Below are 15,892 nucleotides of genomic sequence, written 5' to 3' on the forward strand. Positions count from 1 at the left end.
TCTAGCTCAGCGAGCAAAACTACACCCAGAACCTCAACCTGAACTACAAATCTTCTCAAAACTTACTAGTATATTCACTGAGTTGTCATATTTAGTGATATTAAATCCCAAATGCTGTGTTTACACCCATTCTCCACCTTATCAAAATCAGTGTCGTGGATCACTTCTAAAGACCCCCCTTTGGTTTTTTTTTAAAGGATTAAACTGTACTTCTGTTTTGATATTGTGTGCAAATATTGATGTCAAAACAAAGACTTATCCAAATCATTGATGTACACAGTGAACAGAAGTGACTAGACCTGCGCCCCACTGGTCACAGTATCCACTTCCAATCATCTTGGATAAACTGTCCTCAACTCCTACAGCTTCCTTACTTTCAGCAACTTGCTATGATCTCTCTTATCAATCTTATTCAAACATCTGTGGTTATCTGTGGTACAGTACAGTGAAATTCATTCCTAAAATAGATTCATGCAATACCTGTTGCATTTTTCTCATCAATTATGTCTCTGTTCTCCTCGACATATTTTGAGGTTTATTCCAGAAGATTGACTTTTTGAAATCCATCCTATTACTTCTGTTTCACTTTGATCCTTAATTTGTGTTTTTTCTTCCTGCCACTGAGATAAGTGGTCAACAATTATCCAAATTAATTCTGGTGCTGTTTCCTATTCTTGACGTGATACACTCATACTCCACAGTGCACTGAAATATCAATTGTACGGCATCTGCATTTTTTGGTCCTGTCTCCCTCAAGCTCCAAACATGTATCATACCAAGTCCTGATGATTGGACTTTCAGTTCAACTTATCTGATTTGTTTTCCTTCATTCACTATAATTCACACCTGATCCTCAGGTAGTTCACAATTCACAATCTGTCGGATTTTTATTTTATTTTCATGGCATATTGGGATCACTGGCCAGCATTTGTTGCCTGTCTTGTACATGATCAGTGGAGTGAGTGAATGGCAGCAAGTCCACTAACAAACAAGTGAGCTACTTTGTCCTGGATGGTGTCTGATTTATTGAATGCTGTTGAAGCTGCATTCATCCAGGCAAGTGCAGAATATTTCTATCCTACTCCTGACTTCTGCATTATAGAAACTGAGGAGGCTTTGGGAGTTAGATGATGAGTTACTCACTGCAGATTTCCCAGAAACCACTACATTTATATGGCTGGTCCAGTTCAGCTTCTGGACAGTGATAATCCCCAGGATGACAGTGCGAGATTCTGTGATGGTAATGCCACTGAATGTCATGGGGTGATGGTTAGATGGTCATTGCCTAGCATTTACATTCCATGAATGTCATTTGCCATTATCAGTTCAAACCTGGATATTGTCCAGGGCTTGTTGCATTTGGACATGGACAGCTTCCATATCTGAGGAGTTCCAAATGGTGCTGAACATTGTGCAGTCATGAGCGAACATTCCCTCTTCTGACCTTATTGTGAGAAGGTCATTGAAGAAGCAGTTAAAGATAGTTGGACTTGGAACATTCACCTGAGCAACTCTGGCTGAGATGCCTAGAATCAAAATGACTGACCTCCAAAAGAGCTCCTTTGCACCAAGTATGATGTGTGAAGAAATCTGCCCCCAACCCAAATTCCTATTGACTCCTGTTTGGCTGGAGTTTCTTGATGTAAAGGACAGTTACTGTTGCCGCTCCTCTAGTTGAATTGACATTCTCTTGGACTGAAACCAAAAAACCGTATTTTACAACATGAGCCCAGGGTGTGCTGTCAAATTACTTGCATTTACCCTATCTATCCCTTTAAATATTTTATATGTTTCAATGAGATCACCTCTTATTCTTCTGAACTTGAGAAAAAATATTGATCCGGTTTCTCTAATCTCACTCCACAGGATAGCCCTGCTAACCTTCAATATATTCTCTTCATGTCAATCATGTCTTTGCTGAGATAAGGAGACCAAAACAGCCCACAGTACTCCAGTTGTGGTATAACCAAGTTCCTATACATTTGAAGAAAGACTATGCAGTTCTTGTACTCAGATCCTCTTGAAGTAAAGGCTAACATTTCATTAGCCCTCCCAATAGCCGGCTGCACTTGCCTTCAGTGACTTAGTGACAAGGACACTTAGTTCCCTTTCTAAACTTGTGCCATTGAAGAAGTACTCTGCACATATGTTCCTCCTATCTCATGTTTTTCTCATTAAATTCTGTCTACCATGTTTTTGCCCATTTCCTGAAGGCTGTCCAAGTCCTCCTGAAGCCATTTACGTCTTTCCCACAATGTGCCTCTCCACTTAGATTGTATCATCCATTCAAATCTAAATCATTCATTATGTATTGTGAACAGCTCAGGTTCAAGTACTGATCCTTGTCGTACCCTACCACGCATAGCATACTAACACAAGAGTGGCCCATTTACTCCTATTGTTTTCTGTCTGTTAGCCAATCATGAAATCACCTCAGTACACTACCTTCTAAACAATGAAAAGCTGACTGAAGTATACTACTACATCCACCAGCTCTCTTTTATCAGTTGTGTTAGTAACATCTTTGAAAACTCCAAGCTTATCTGACATGATTTTCCATATACATATATAAACTGACTATACCCAATCAGATCAATGTCAGACAAATGTTTATTTATAATATCTTTTAAAAGATTTTGGCGGTTTCCCTACTATTGATGTTTACTTAACAGGTTTGCAATTCACCTTTCTATCTCACCTATTAAACAAAAACAAATAGTAGGGCAACATTTGCTACCTTCCACTCCATGGGAATACTTAGAGAGAATCTATCAACTTTTAGAACATGATCACCAAAGCATCGACTATCTCTGTAACCAGCTCCTTCAAGACTCAGATGAAGACTGTCAGGTCCTGAGGATTTATTAACTTTCAGTCCATTAGTTTCTCCTGTATAATCTTCTTACTAACACTTAATTTTCTTCAAGTCCTTATTCTCCCCAGCCACTCAGATCGCTAGTTTTGGAAGATTTCTTGTATCTTCCTCAGGGAAACCAGACACAATATCATCATTTAGCTTCCCTGGAGTTTTTCTGTTCTTCATTAATTTTGCTCTTTGCCTGCAATGGACTCTCGCACTTGCACCAAATGTTTCCTTTTTAGGTACATGGAGAAGCTTTTACAATCTGCTTTTAATGTTGTTTTGCCAGATAGCATTCTCCCTTTCCTCATCAGTTTATTGGTTCTCTTTTGCTGCATTCTGTAAATCTCCCAATCCTTCAAATTACTGCTATAACTTTATTAGCCTTTTCTTACAATCATATACAGACCTGAACATCTTTTTTGCCTACAGTTGATTAACCTTTTTGGAGTTTTTGAACCTTGAAGGAATGTAAACTTGTTATAAGTCAGGCAATTGTTCTTTAAAGATTATCCATTCTCTGTGTAAATTCATGTCTTTTGATATATTTCCTCAAACCACCTGAGCCAGTTTGTGCATTAGGCGTTCATAATTTCCAGTATTGAAATTTAATACCCTTGCTTTAAAATAAACTATCTCACTTTCAAATATAATGTAGGAAATGTAAGAAAATTACTAGAGTCAATCATAAAGTTATATGAATGTCTTAAAAAATCTGAGCCCATCAGAGGTGATAACTCCTCAATAACGTAGAACATTTTTTGCCCCTGCACAACGGGTGTGTACTTAATCCCCAGCAGTGAAGGTTGGCTGTGCATCGCCCCTAGCTTCTCCTGGATCTCTTAGGGCAGGTTCACACTCACTGGTTGTTGTTGTTGTTGTTGTAGTAGTAGTAGTAGTAGTAGTAGTAGTAGTAGTTAAAAGCCTGCCACTCAGTGAATGAGGTTTGTCACAAGCAATGTATTACAGATTTTCTGTCTCCCGTTCCTTAATCTAAAAGATGTCTGCTTTGTTCGGGAAGGTTGCCTCGTATGGGACTCTGAAATGGAAAGTAGAAGGATTGAACATATCACCATGGTGTGGGAATTGAGGTGCAACACAAATGGTTTCAAGCAACTTATGTATTTTCGTTAGTCAGCAGATGTGCAGGGGATGGCGTTTACGAGGATAGGAAGCCAGTGAAGGTGTCTTAAGGGAAGAGTTCCAGTTCTGATGCACATTAGGAAAATGCAACAATAAGACACTGTTGCCTAAATTTGAAGTTCAAGGACTTGAAGACAAATTACTGAAAAAGTTAAGAAATTGGCTGAGCAACAAAAGATAAGAGTTTGAAATCTGGCAGATATTCTAATTGAATCTGTGTTGGGGTCCAACCAATCGCTGTATTTCTTTCTTAGATGATGGGATAGGTAGCCACACATCCATGTCTGCCAATTAGTGGAAAAATAGACAGCATTGTAGACTGAAGCTTAAAATTACACAGCAACATTTAAGAGGGGGTGATGGCGTAGTGGTATTTATGCTGGAATCGTAATTCAGACGAGGTAATGTTCGACAGACCCTGCAGATGGTGAAATTTGAAATCAATAAAATATCTGAAATTAAAATTCTAATGGTGACTCTTGAAACTGTTTTCTCTTGTGCCATCTTTAAATGGCATACGTATCACTCCAGAATCACAGCAATGTGGTTGAATCTTAACTGCCCTCTGAAATGACCTAGCATCCTTTCTAGTTTTATCATCTGCTAAAATGTCTCAAAAAGAAATGAAACCGAACCAAATGGATTGAAGTTACGTAGTCCTGCCAAATCCCCCAGTCATGAATGGTAATGGACAATTAAACAAATCATCAGAGGAAGCTCCAAGAACATTTCTCTCAATGATGAGGAGACCACAACATAACCGTGCAAAAGAAAGCATTGCAACAATCTTCAGCCAGAAATGTAACGGAGGCATTCCATCTTGGCCTCCTCTGGAGGTCCCCAACAGGTGCGAGTTGTCAGCCAATCTGATTTACTGCATGTGATATTAAGAAACAGCTGGCAGCACTGGATACTGCAAAGGCTGAAGGCCCTAACAACATTTGGCAATGGTACCAAAGGTGTGCCCCAGAACTTCTGCAACCTTAGCCAGGCTATTCCAGTACAGCTACAACATTGGAATCTACCCTAGAATGTTTATTTAATGTCTATATACTGTAACATTTATTGGCTATTTCTACTTGTCCTTGAGAGGGTGATGTGGAGCTGCTTTGTTGAATTGCTATAGACCATTTAGTATGGGTTGACCCAAAATGCTGTTAGGGAGAGAGTTCCAGTACTTTGACCCATCAACCCGGAAAGAACAGCAATATATTTCTAAGTTAGGATGGTGTGTGTCTTGGGAGGGGAGATTACACCTGTTAATTTTGTCAAGTCTGCTCCACAAATATGAAACCTGTCTTCATCTTGTTGAATCCTCAACACTTTGCCTTTTCCCCATTATCCTTGATTCCCTGACTGATTAAGAATCTGTCTGTCTCAGCTTTGAATATACCTAATGACCTAAGCTCGATAGTCCTCTGCAGTATAAATTCCGTTGATTTGTTCCTGTCTGGCAGAATAAATTCTTCCTCATCTCTGTTTTAAATGGGTGATCACCTATTGTGGTTATGCCCTCTAGTCCTAGAATCACCAACACAGGAAACCAACTTTTCAATATCTGCCTATTTTCAATAGCCGCCAAACAGATTTGTATAGTTTAATAAAGTTGTTTAATATGCTATTCCCTTTGAAATAAAGGTCAATATTCCATTACCCTTTGCTGTTACCTACTGAACTTGTGTGCTAACGTTTTTGTGATTCATACATGTGGACTCCCTCTGCTGCACTTTCTGCAGTTTTTCTCCATTTAAATAATACTTAACTCTTCTCTCTTCCCTGCTAAAGTGAGCAACCTCACATTTTCCCATTACATTTAACTGCCAAGTTTTTGCCAACTCACTTAACCTGTCTATATCCTCTGCAGGTTCTTTGTGTCACCCTTATCACTCTCTATCCTTGTCACCTGCAAACTTGGCAATAGTACATTCTTCTTCCTCATCCAAGTCATTGATATAATGTAAATAATTTTGACCCCAGGACTGACCCTGTGGCACTCCACTAGATATAGAATGCCATCTGAAATGCTGCTGTTGTTTCAACTCTCTGGTTAGCCAATTGTTTATCCATTCTGATGTACTGCCCCCGACTTCATGGACTTTTACCTTATCAAGCAGCCTTACGTGTAGTACCTTGTCAAATGGGTTTTGGAAATTCAAATATAATACATCTATTGGTCCCCCCTCTCTCTCTGCTTTCTACGTCAAAGAATATGAATATATTTATCAGGCGTGATCTCTCTTTCATGAAACTATGGTGACTGTTTAGTTATATCTATTACTAAATGCACTTTTTTGTGATAGAGATTGTAGCAAAAACAAAGGCTCTTCTGCCTATCACATTTGTGCCAGTCAGAAACAACCACCTAACTATTCTAATCCAGGTGATTGATCAATTTTAGTTCAATGAGCTTTCCTAATAGTTTTTCCTTTAGTGACAGATTTTATGAATGGTTTTGCTCTCCAGTTTTCTCCTTGAATATTTGTTCTTTTTGGAAGTCTATTAATTTTCTATACATTGAAGAATGATGCAGAATATTTCTAAAATGACTTTGCTATTTTGTGCTTGCCTAGAGATTTGTGTTCATTTTGGCCTTGTCTTACTTTTATATATTTAATATATTTATTGTCTATTTTTTATATTACCTGCTAGCTGTAGTTGGCAAGAGCTTTCCTTGATCTGATGCCATGAGACTTAATGGTTTGGAGTCAGTTTTCAGAACTCATTGGACAACTTCCTTCTAACTAAACACTGCCCAATATGAGGGATCCATCCAGATTTATTTCGTAGAGTCATACAACCATGTAGCTTGCTAACCCATTTCAGAAGGCTGTTAAGAGTCTGCTGTGCTACTCTGTGTTTGATGTTACATTTAGGCCATATCAAGTAAGGACAGATTTCCTTCCCTGAAGGGCATTAGTAACCCCATATGGGTTTCATAGAAACTTGATAATGATTTTGTGGTCATCATTCCAGATTGTTCATTTTCATTCAAGCCAAAAAAGCCCAAGTTCAGTGCCTTGTTAGTACAAAATGTACACATCATAGAATCTCTGCAGTTCAGAAACAAGCCATTCAGCCCATCAAGCCCATACCAACTTTCCAAAGAGCATTCCCAGACCCACATCCTATCTTACCCTTATAATCTTGCATTTCCCATAGCAATCAACCTAACTTAAACATCCCTGGATACTACGGGGAATTTAGCATGTCCAGTCCACCTAAACTGCACATCTTTAGACTAAATGAGGAAACCAGAGCACCTGGAGGAAACCTACACAGACACTAGAGAATGTGCAAACTCCACAAAGACAGTCACCAGAAGGTGGAATTGGACCTGGGGCCCTGGCACTTTGAGGCAGCAGTGCTAACCATTGTGCCGCTCTTAAGTTCCAGAATGAAGCAAAATGAAGGGGACACAGTAGTTTCACCTTCCTTTATTCCAGGCCCTGGAGAGAGAGAGGAATAAAACGATCGCCCATGTGGACAGGGACATGAATTCACGGTCTTCTCTCGAACAACAGCTTCTCAATAAATTGTATAGTCATTTTACGGGGAGGAGCATCCAGATAAGGCAACATACATATTAATTGTGTTTGAATATCGTGTGCCATTCTGATCTTCCCATCGGAAAGATGTTATCAAACTTGAAAAGGTTCAGAAAAGATTTACAAGGATGTTGCCAGGGTTTGAGGATTGGAGCAATAGGAAGAGATTGAAAAGGCTAGGAATGTTTTCCCTGGAGCGTTGGAGACTAAGGGGTGACCTTATAGGGGTTTATAAAATCATAAGGGCATGGATAGGATAAATAGTCTTTTCCCTAGGTTGGGGGAGTCCAGAACTAGGTTTAGGGTGAGAGGGGAAAGATATAAAAGAGATCTAAGGGGCAACTTTTTCACTCCAATGGTGGTACCTGCATGGAATGAGCTGCCAGAGGAAGTGGTGGAGGCTAGTTCAATTTCAACATTTAAGAGGCATCTGGATGGATATATGAATAGGAAGGGTTTGGAGGGATATGGGCCGAGTGCTGGCAGGTGGGACTAGATTGTGTTGGGATATCTGGTCGGCATGGATGAGTTGGACCGAAGAGTCTGTTTCCGTGCTATACATCTCTATGACTCTATATTTGGGTAACCGTTACACTCAATGAGTATCAGTAGCAGAGGCCAAGCCCTTTACTGTTACACAATGGGTGTTCTTAACTTTGTTATCTGGATTCATACAATGGATACCTTTTTTCCCTTGTTAGCTGACCTTGAGTATTGAATGCTTGCAATTTTGTTAAATGGATCTACATAATGAATGCTTTTCCACCTTGTTAACCCATTACCCTTGCCTCCGGCATCCCAATGTTAACTGTAAGTTCTTATCTGATCTGAGTCATGCTCAGCTGAATCTCATTTCACTAAACTCACAATTTAAACTCTTCCTGTCTGCGTATACTCTATACACATTCTCAGTCTGACACTGAAGCTGTGAATGGGCAACTAAACATTGTTTTACATTGTCAGGTTAAAGTAGGGAATAACCAAATGCTACTCATTACTATTCAATGATCCCTGCTAAAAATATGCATCTGGTTTGATGCTGGATCAAAATCCTACAGTGCAAAGCTCCCGGGTTTCCCTGCAGGGGTGCAACACTTCGAGGAGGCAGCTCACTGTGATCTCCTTCACGTTTAAGAGGAGTGTTCAATATATGATGAGTTAGCCATCAACACGCACCTCCCTTGAATGTAAAATGTAGTTGGTTTGTTCTGTTATAAATCCTATTGTGAACTGTATACCTGTCCATATTTATTGAACTCTTGTGAATAATAATCACTTGGACAAGGTTTTAGTGAGTTCCTGTGGAGTAATGCTTCCAGAATTTATTAATGCTGTTGGTGTTGTCCCGTTCCCGCCTCAGTTAAAGCAAAATGCTCAGAGACACGGTATAGTTTTACCTCCTTCATCTTTATTCTGGGCTCTGGAGGGAGAGAGAACGATTACCCATATGCACACGGGCATGAGTTCTTAGTCTTCTCTGGAACAGCAGTTTCTTAATAAATTATTTAGTCACTTACAAGGAGGACCGTCCAGACAAGGCAGCATACATATTGATTGGATGACCATTACAATCCGCAAGTGTCAGTAGTAAAGCTTAAGCCATCTGCTGTTACACAATGTTCTTAACCCTGTTAACTGGCTTCACATAATGAATACTTTTCACCTTGCTAACTTACTTTGCACACTGCTTCCAATATTGTTAAATGGCTCTACATAATGAATGCTTTTCCACCTTGTTAAACCATTACCCTTGCCTGCAGCACCTCGTTGTTAACTGCAAGTTCTTATCTTATCTGAGTCATGCTCAGCTAACCTCTTGTTTCACAAAACTCAGAACTTAACTCTTACTCTATACACATTCTCATTTGGAGAAGATCATTCAAGTGGCCTAAAATAATTTCATTACTATAAATATTCTCTTTTCAGCTGGAACTTCGGATCAATTCAGATTTGGACTGTTACAAGAAGCGCAAAACAGAGACACGTGGCTAAATGGTAAGCGTTCTTCCAAATAAATTTTAAACTACTTGTGTTCGACTTGAAGCAAAAGGCAGATACTATTTGCAGGAAACTTGTATTCAAATTATGTGAATGTAGTACAGTTTCTAACCACAAATTATACTTTTTTTTTATTCTTTAGTTTTTTTTTGCCAGGTGCTCGATGATCATATCCAATGAGAATTTAGTGTAAACGTTTTGGAAACTGGAATTTCTATTTTAAAAACGAATAACACAAACAACACATTGGCCCATTGAATCTATTTGTTTCTTTAATACCTTTTTGAATTATTTATTAAAAATAATTGCCCTTCTTGATAACTTTTGTTTAAAGTGGGTACTGAATTGAAGCCAAATTATGTAGTCTAATGGTATACAGCATAATAAGTTTCCAAAGTCCATCAGTATTTTTTGAACAGCTAAACTGGAATATCTTTCTGAAGCATATAGCAGTCGTTCAAACTTTGTCAGATGAATTTCCAAAACAACATTCTGAAAAGTTTGTGATTTTGTTATACAAGTTTTGTGTCTCTTGTATACATAAGTCTGAGACAAGAAGCAGACAATTTTCATGACGGTAAACTTTAGAAAATCTACCCTAATTGACGTTCGAAATATTGCCTCATTAAGTAAAGATTTTGTGTTTTCTGATCACACCTTCCTTTAGTGATGGGAAATAATGCTAATTATTTGATTTTTCACATGCCTTTACACATACCTTTGAACTCTGAAGCACTGGGATACCCTCTCCACCCAATGGTGTTGGGCAGTGTTCAGAAATTCACTGGTTACTTCCAATTCAGCCTCAGATTTGCCAACTACTGTCATAGTAGGCCAAATAAATCTTGATGCTTCAAAACTTCAGGATCCTGATCCAAATATTGCCAAAGCATCTGAAGAAAAGCTAAATTCCCGTCTGCTCAGTACTGTGGAATATGTGTTTAACGCAGCAAACAATAGATTTCTAAAGATTAAAGGACCAAAAGCTATGGGATTGTGCAGGAAAATGACTTTGAGATTAGAATTTTAGCCATGATCACATTAAATGACAGAATGAACGGCTATTTGAATGGCTTACTTGTGCATGATTTTCTTACTTTCCTATCTACCTCCACTGTAACTTCTCTTACACCATTTTGCAAGTACTCAACTTATTTTCAAAGAGAAAATTTAGAAGTATTAGTAAAGGAACTTTTCTTTAAGCATCTTGAACTCCTTTCTTAAGCAGTGGGAGTGTTCTTGCACCAGTGATTCAATGTGATGTCTCACTAATACCTTGTTGAGGGCAGTTATGGATGAGCAACAAGTATTGGCCTTGCCATTGACACTCACATCCTTGAAAGAATATTAAAAGAATCCAAGGAATAATTTTCCTTGAATATTGGAGCAAGATTTTACATAGAGTCATAGAAATGTACAGCATGGAAACAGACCCTTTGGTCCAACTCATCCACACCAACCAGCTATCTCAACCTAATCTAGACCCACCTGCCAACACTGGCCCATATCCCTCCAAAAACTACCTATTCATATACCCATCCAGATGCCCTTTAAATGTTGCAATTGTGTTTGCCTCCACCACTTCCTTTGGCAGCTCATTCCATATACGTATCACCCTCTGCATGAAAAGGTCCTCCTTAGGTGTCTTTTTTTTAAATCTTGCCCCTCTCACCCTAAACCTATGCCCTCTAGTTCCGGATTCCCCCACCCCAGTGAAGAGTCTTTGTCTATTTATCTTATCCATGCTGCTCATGATGTTATAAACCTCTCAAAGGTCACCCCTCAGCCTCCGATGATCCAGGGAAACAGCCCAACCGATTCAGCTTCTCACTGTAGCTCAAATCCTGTGGCCCTGGCAATATCCTTGTAAATCTTTTCTGAACCCTTTCATGTTTCACAACATCCTTCCCTGAGGAAGGAGACCAGAATTGCACGCAATATTCCAAAAGTGGTCTAACGAATGTCCTGCACAGCTGTACTCTTTACTCTTTCCAATAATGGAAAGTATACTAAATGCATTCTTCACTATCCTATCTCCCTGTGACTCTATTTTCAATGAACTATGAGCCTGCACTCCAAGGTCTCTTTGTTCAGCAATACTCCCTAAGACCTTGCCATTAAATGCATAAGTCCTGCTAAGATTTGCTTTCCCAAAATGCAGCACCTCGCATTTTCCTAAATAAAACTGGATCTGCCACTCCTCAGTCCATTGGCCCATTTGATCAAGATCTCTGTTGTAACTTTATTACTATCCACCACCAATTTTGGTGTCATCTGCAAATTTCTTAACTATATCTCAGACGGTCCCATCCAAATAGTTTATATAAATGACAAAAAATAGTGGACTCAGTACCTATCCTTGTGGCACTCCACTGGTCACAGGCCTCCAGTCTGAAAAAACAATCCTTCACCAATACCCTGTCTTCTACCTTCGAGCCAGTTCTGTATCCAAATGGCTTGTTCTCCCTGTATTCCATGAGATCTGACCTTGCTAATCAGTCTCCAATGGGCAACCTTGTCAAATACCTTACTGAAGTCCAGATAGATCACGTCTACTGCTCTGTCCTCATCAATCCTTTGTTAGTTCTTCAAAAAACTCAAACATGCACAAAGCCATGTTGACTGTCCTTAATCAGTCCTTGCCTTTCCAAATACATGTAAGTTCTGTCCCTCAGGATTCCCTCCAACAACTTGCCCACCACTGATATCAGGCTCACTGGACTATAGTTCCCTGTCTTGTCCTTACCATCCTTCTTAAACAGTGACATCACGTGGACTTCCAGTACGGTTATCTCCAGTTTGCTTCCAGTTCCTCAGGCTGGAGAGGGCAGGAACAGGTAGATAATGGACTTGAATGTGTGGCTGAGGAACTGATGCAGGAAGCAAGGATTTAAATTCTTGGATCACTGGGGTATGTTTTACGGTAAGGATGAATTACACAAGAGGGATGGGTTGCACCTTAATAGATGGAGGACCAGCATTCTGGCAAGCAGGTTTGCCAGTGCAATACAGGTGTGTTTAAACTAAGTAGCGGAGGGGGAGAGGACAAATTGGAAATTCAAGAAGGAAATTAAAGGGAAAGTGTGAATAAGAGAAGTTAAGAAAGGCAACAGAATCAACCGAGCAGAAAACTCAAGGGATCATACAGTACAGTCAAGTGAAATAGGGATTGATAGGAAGGGTGAGGGGAGTAACAAAAAAAATTATATATGAATGCACGAAGCATAAGAAATAAGGTGGATGAGCTTGAGACTCAGTGGGAAATTGGCAGGTACAATGCTGGGTGGATAACAGACATGGCTTCAAGTGGAAATGAATACTTGAGGGTCTCCGTGCTATTGAAAGGACAGACAGAGGGGCTGGGTGGCCCTGTTGGTGAGGAATGATGTTTAGTCCCTTGCGAGGGAATAGAATCAGGAGATGTAGAGTCAATATGGATAGAGCTGAGAAATTCTCAGAGTAGAATGATCCTAATGGGAGTTATCCACAGGCCTCCAAACAGTAGTCTGGATGTAGGGTGTAAGTTGAATAAGACGTTCAAATTGCGAGATAGACTGGGTGAATCAGGATAGTACTGGACTCCAAGAAGGGACTTTGTGGAGTGCCTCCGAGATGGATTCTTAAATCAGCTTGTACTGGAGCCTACCAGGGAGAAGGCAATTCTGGATCTGGTGTTGTGCAACGAACTGGATTTGATCAGGGACCTCGAAGTAAAGGAGCCTTTCGGAACGGCAGGCAGTGACCAGTCACTCTATTCTCATAACATCCTCCTCACATTTCACCCTGCCACACAGCTTTGTGTCATCAGCAAAGTTGCTAATATTACTTTTAATACCTTCACCTATATCATATGTATACTGTAAACAAGTGTGGTCCCAGCACCGAACCTTGTGGTACTTCACTGGTCACTGCCTGCCGTTCCGAAAGGGACCAGTCTATCACTACTCTTTGCTTCCTATCAGCCAGCCAGTTTTCAATCCAAATCAGTATTTTGCCCCCAATACCATGTGCCTTAACTTTGCTCATTAATCTCCTGTGTGGGACTTTATCAAAGGCTTTCTGAAAGTTCACATACACTACATTCACTAGCTGTCCATTGTCCACCTTCACAGTTACATCCTCAAAACATTCTAGATTAGTCAAGCATGATTTCCCCCTTCGTATGTCCGGTTACTGCTATCCAAATGAATTATAATTTCATCTTTTATAATTGACTCCAGCATCTTTCCCACCACTGACATCAGGCTAATCAGTCTATAATTCCCCATTTTCTCTCGGTGCTGGGACCACACTTGTTTACAGTATACATATGATATAGGTGAAGGTATTAAAAGTAATATTAGCAACTTTGCTGATGACACAAAGCTGTGTGGCAGGGTGAAATGTGAGGAGGATGTTATGAGAATAGAGTGACTTGGACAGGTTATCCACTTTGGTAGCAAGAACAGGAAGGCACATTGCTATCTAAATGGAGTCAAGTTAGGTAAAGGGGAAGTGCAACAAGATCTAGGTGTTCTTGTACATTAGTCAATAAAAGCAAGCATGCAGGTACAGCAGGCAATGAAGAAAGCTAATGGCATGCTGGCCTTCATAACATGAGGAGAAAGTGAGGTCTGCAGATGCTGGAGATCAGAGCTGAAAACATGTTGCTGGAAAAGCGCAGCAGGTCAGGCAGCATCCAAGGAACAGGAAATTCGACGTTTCGGGCATAAGCCCTTCATCAGCTTCATAACAAGAGGAATTGAGTATAGGAGCAAAGACGTCCTTCTGCAGCTGTACAGGGCCTTGGTGAGATCACACCTGAAGTATTGTGTGTAGTCTTGGCCTCCAAATTTGAGGAAGGCTGTTGAGGGAGTACAACATAGTTTCACGAGGTCAGTTCCTGGAATGGCAGGACTATCATATGTTGAAAGATTTGAGTGACTGGGTTTGTATACACTTGAGTTTAGAAGGATGAGAGGGGATCTAATTGAGACGTATAAGATTATTAAAAGATTGGACACTCTGGAGGCAGGAAGCATGTTTCCGTTGATGGGTGAGTCCAGAACCAGGGGACACAATAGGCCATTTAGAACAGAGTTAAGCAGAAACTTCTTCACCCAGAAAATGGTGGATATATGGAATGCTCTGCCCCAGAAGGCAGTGGAGGCCAAGTCTCTGGATGCTTTCAAGAAAGACATGAATAGAGCTTTTAAAGAGTGTTGAATCAAGGATATAGGGATAAGGCAGGAACAGGATACTGAATGTGGATTATCAACCATGATCATAATGAATGGTGGTGCTGGCTCAAAAGGTGGAATAGCCTACTGCTGCACCTGTTGTCTATTGTCTATTATTGTTAGCCAACCTCCAGTCTTCCGATACCTCACCTATGACTATTGATACAAATATCTCAGCAAGGGACGCAGCAATCACTTCCCTAGTTTCCCACAGAATTCCAATGCACAGCTGATCAGGTCCTGGGGATTTATGCACTTTTATGTATTTCATGACATCCAGCACTTACTCCTGTGTAATATGGACATTTTTCAAGATGTCACCATCAACATTCTATATCTTCCATGTCCTTTTTCACAGTAAACATTGATGCAAAATATTCGGTTAGTATCTCCCCCATCTCCTGCTGCTCCACACAAAGGCTGCCTTTCTGATCTTTAACAAACTAGTTGAGTGGACAGATGCATGGCAGATGCGGTTTAATATGGATAAATGTATTTGTAAAAACCCTCTTATTTGCTTCTTTCAATTCACAGACCCAGAAAATTGCACTGTCTTATTCCTCTACAAAACACTGCTCCAGGCTAACTTAGTACTTATGGCTTATATTTTAAAGCTTAATCAAGAGACATATCTCAATAAAACATGTAATCAAGAAAGAACCCACTTTACTCACTACTGCAGACTTACAGTAAGGCCACAGTTAAAAATATTCACTTACCTGTTTCTGCACTGTAACCTTTCCTCGAACTGTCGCTGTTTCTTAATTTTCCCAGATGCACTCCAGTGTCCATATGAATTCAAACAGCAAAAGCAGTAACTGCGCAGGTCCACTGCTATATCAGTTAGCAGTGTGGGTTTATTTCTTTCTCTGTCTCTCTAATGCACTGCCTGACCATGTGCTGCCTTTTAAAAGAGCTGTTGTTTTGACTTCTTTTTTTTTAAATCAAAGTTCCAAAACAATGCAACAGCACATAAAACAGTAACTGCTGCTCCTGGAACTTTTAATTTAGAACCTTTCTTTCCTTCCCTTTTTTCATTGTGTTGTGATTCCTCCTGATTTGATTTAAAGTACTGGTGTCCTGTTCCTGTCTTTTTTGATTCCACCTAACTCCTAATTACAATGGTG

The 15,892-nt window shown here is 39.9% G+C and overlaps 1 protein-coding gene across 1 annotated transcript in view; it reads left to right on the forward strand.

Moving 5' to 3' along the window:
• Nucleotides 1-15,892, forward strand: part of zbtb10 (zinc finger and BTB domain containing 10) — a 91,868-nt gene that overhangs the window by 51,920 nt on the left and 24,056 nt on the right. The window contains exon 3 of the mRNA XM_060822803.1: nt 9,475-9,543. Coding sequence (XP_060678786.1) covers nt 9,475-9,543 — 69 coding nt within the window. The remainder of the gene's footprint in view (nt 1-9,474; nt 9,544-15,892) is intronic.

This window comes from Hemiscyllium ocellatum, chromosome 4, assembly GCF_020745735.1.
Source record: "Hemiscyllium ocellatum isolate sHemOce1 chromosome 4, sHemOce1.pat.X.cur, whole genome shotgun sequence".
Classification (NCBI taxonomy): domain Eukaryota; kingdom Metazoa; phylum Chordata; class Chondrichthyes; order Orectolobiformes; family Hemiscylliidae; genus Hemiscyllium; species Hemiscyllium ocellatum.